The sequence below is a fragment of the Pundamilia nyererei genome, unplaced genomic scaffold (assembly GCF_000239375.1).
Source record: "Pundamilia nyererei isolate P.nyererei 1_Seehausen unplaced genomic scaffold, PunNye1.0 scaffold00254, whole genome shotgun sequence".
NCBI classification, from domain to species: Eukaryota; Metazoa; Chordata; class Actinopteri; order Cichliformes; family Cichlidae; genus Pundamilia; species Pundamilia nyererei.
In genome coordinates, this window is record NW_005187655.1 from 470397 (window position 1) to 474200 (window position 3804).

Sequence of the window (3804 nt, forward strand, 5' to 3'; positions counted from 1 at the left end):
GTTAATGACAAAAAGACTTAGGGTGATGCACCTCCTGGCTGTAGTTAGCATTTAGCCCAAACTGAGCTTAAAGATAAACTATTTACATGGATGATAAAATAATGTCAGGCAGGTTTAATGATTAGCATATCTGCAATTATACTTCAGTGTATTTACACGCTAACATTTGCACATGATGCCACCCTGAGCTAAACAACCAGAGCGGGATTCCCGTGGCTAACGTCGAGGTTTTCTATATGGCTTCTGATAAGTGACAAAAAGATTAAAAGCTGTGCTAGTGGCTCTGTGTAGTGGAACTCTGGTCCACAAGTGGTTAGCGCCAAATGCTTATGCTAAGACATAGGTGTCAAACTCTGGCCCGCGGGCCAAATTTGGCCCGCAGCCTAATTACATTTGGCCCGCGAAGCCATACCAAATTACTATCAGAGCTGGCCTACTGGTATTATACAGCTAATATATATATATTGTTTAGTATTGAGCTTTGCTTGTTCCATATTCAGTTTTCCAGCAGAACTTATTTGAGTCCATAAGAAAAGATTCATTCTTATATCTGGAGGAAGTTTTTTTTTTTTTTTTCAATAAATATTAATGTTAGCCTGCGACTTTGTTCCAGTTTTGAATTTTGGCCCACTGTGTATTTGAGTTTGACACCCCTGTGCTAAGATATTCACAGTGACATTGATATAATGAAGCCAAGGCAGGTTTGAGGCTTACCATGTCAAGCATCATATCTTAGTGTGTTTTGCATGCCAACACTTGCTGATTAACACTAAATACAGCCTACAGTGGAGGCTCAAAGGAATGTAATAGGTTTGGTAGAGCATACACCAAAGTAATAAACAAAAGCCAACTTTTAAATTAAAAAAAATATCTGTACACAGATTATGATGATCATCATACCAAAGCAATGGACTGACAGATCGACTCTGCCACCATTTAACTGGATAAATGAAGGCAAAGCAATGAATACATCTTCTACAAAACAGTATTGTACTTCTACTAGATATACTGTTATATCTTTATAAAGCTCGAGCAAGCACATAAAATTACTAACAATAAAAGACAAACTGATGGTGACAGAAAAGAAGAAAGAAATGAAATGTGAACACAAGTGCAGCAAAACACATTCAAAAGGATGCGTGTCCACACCTGTTTCCAAGTTTAAATTTGGTAGCGTAAATTGCTTGCTATGAATACAGTGATGTGCTTAAAAAGAGGTGAAACATCTACAGACTGTACAGAAACACTGAAAATTTCAGTCTTTGACTTTGGAGAGATTCAAAGTTTTAAATCTAATCAAGAGTTTATTCACTCACAATGAGTTGTATGTGTATATAAATGGATTATGGGACTGGTAACAAATGAACAAAACAATTACAAATGTTACATAACAGGAAAACACCATCATAGGCCGCCCCCCCACGGTTCCCCTTTCCTCTGTTATGAAAACACACTGCTGCGCTGGTTGGCCTCTCCGACTTTCTCAAAGAACATGAAATCCTGCAAAGCAACGTTAAAAGTAATGAATTATTTTATTCAACAACACACCACATATTTCAAAATCAACTATGTTCTTCTAGATTGGGGACTTACGATGAGGAAGCAGGCGCCCATCAGCACAGCTTTCATCTTCACGTCCAAGTCCAGCGGGAACTGGATGCCAAAATTATCTGTGTCAGTGAAGACTTCCTTCAAAAGGCCGCTCCACTGCTTGCTGATGCGACCAATGGGTGTGCCACCATCTTTCCCCTTCAGCTGCAAAAAAAAATAATACCAGCGTTCATCACAAATTGTTAATCCTGTCGCACACGCTTTCTTTAAACAATGGAAACAACATCAGCCTTGCTGCCGTTTAAAATTTTCTTGCCTTCTTGCTGAGAAATAAAAGCTTAACGTGCACTTATCAGGAGATAAAACAGCTTTTTTGGTCCTTATGAAAGGTAACACAATCTGACCACCAGCAGCACTAAGGATCATTCACTTGGTGTCAAACTAATGGGAAAAATGTGTGTCCATAAATGCTCTTTAGTGTTGGAAAAGTAACTGGACGAGTGGGAGAAAATACTGACAAGCAAGCTCACCAAGACACAAGAAGATTACGTAATAAAGAAAATCTCAAGCACAACCTTTGTGCAAACAGATGACAAAAAGCAGGCTCTGCTGCAATCCTGGCAGATCAGCTGACCTGATGTGCCATTTAAGCTGCTTTAGCCTCCCTACAATTGCATTTCCCCTGCGTCTAATCACAACTACTTGCAGCCAGTAGTTGTATCATGTCAATTCTCAAGTAATGTGTGCAGGATGTCATGTGGGAAACCAGGAAGTGAGACTAATAGGAAGATTTAATTTTTTCATTGCACAGGCTGGATAGTAGCCTGACTTCGAGGTGTACCCTCATATTTTATGGACAGATAAGAGTCGTATCAACCTTTTCACTAAACTCTACAATAAAGTGAATAGAAAGCGTTTTCCAAAACTATCAACTATTCCTTTGACTTAATTAAAAATCATCATCAACATTTCTGTGACTGTTACCAGTCCTGTTTAGATTATCTGAGTGGATCTGTAACAAATCACTGTTGGCTGATGGATGAAATTTACTCAGAGTTCAGTTTCCCCCACAAACAACGACCCTCTGAGCTCACCTCAAAGTTGACATCTCCACAGCAGTTGCAGGCAAAGCAGGGCCCCTCCAGTCTCATGAGTGTCTCCTTGTTTGCTCCCTGGATGGAAAACTTTGGCAGGAAAGGGTGCCAGTCCTGTTTGACGTACCCTATGGTGGTCCCAGGTGGAGCCTGGACCTCCATCTGTTGGTCACATAGTTAGTTAGACACATAGTAGCTCTGCACAAAATTAGAAAGCTATTTCACAGAGCTTGGTTTGCTCTCTTTCCTGGACACCGACAGCTATAAATAAAACGTCACGCGGTGTCATGCTGGACAGCAGGAATGATAAGTGAGGCTGACTGCTTGATTGTTAAACCATGTAAACAAAGGGAATGCATCTCACATGGTTCCTGTCTGGGCACTAAACCGAGAGCTGCAGTATGACTGGACATCTTCTTAGATTTCTACCATTGGGAACTTTCTGTAGACAGACCGCTAACGATGTGATTACACAAGGGCAAAGAGAAAAAGGTCTCAGTGGACGGATGGCAAAGGATCAGGGAGTCTAGGAAATAGTTTGGACAGACAAAAGGGCCATTCATGGTCTTAACAAAACCCTGCCTGAGCAGAGTGGCACACAAAGGCACTGAAACACCGGTCAGCAGCAACCACTCGGCAACAGTAACTCAAGACAAAGAGAGGAAAGGCAAAGGTATGAACCACTGGCACTGTGAGGCTGCAGGTTGTTATGAAGAACGAAGAACTGATAGGCCTCTGTATTTTACATGAGAAAAGACTAACAATTATTTATTACTTTAAACACAGGACTAAGGTTTTCTTCCAGTCTGGCTGTAAGTAGCAGTATCAAATGTCTGTTACATGCACTAGACTATGGTGAATTCAAATGTCTTGGGGGCCAGAATTGTCCTGGCAAAGACTCAGATCTGACCCTCTGGACAGCTTTTGAAATGTGAAGGACGACATAATGGACGTGGCTTTTCCTGCTGATACTGACTCTAGCCCGGCCATGCCAGAACCTTGTGATTTAAATCTAAGCTGTAAATGTGTTAGAGACGTGTTGATAAGTAGCTTTTTTACATGTTATTTGCATCTGAGCCACAAGAGCAGGGAGCTCGTGCTTAAAAACAAAGTTATTTTAACATCATCTCCAAGAGAAGCCATAGCGAGTCTGTCCACA

General features: G+C 40.9%; 1 protein-coding gene across 1 annotated transcript in view; it reads right to left on the minus strand.

The window, feature by feature from the left end:
- Nucleotides 1-1284: 1284 nt before the first annotated feature.
- Nucleotides 1285-3804, minus strand: part of LOC102199617 (phospholipid scramblase 1-like) — a 5469-nt gene continuing 2949 nt past the window's right edge. Inside the window, exons 5-7 of the mRNA XM_005749761.2 lie at nucleotides 2646-2807; nucleotides 1594-1755; nucleotides 1285-1500 (exon numbers count right to left, since the gene is read on the minus strand). Coding sequence (XP_005749818.1) covers nucleotides 1441-1500; nucleotides 1594-1755; nucleotides 2646-2807 — 384 coding nt within the window. The 3' untranslated portion in view covers nucleotides 1285-1440. The remainder of the gene's footprint in view (nucleotides 1501-1593; nucleotides 1756-2645; nucleotides 2808-3804) is intronic.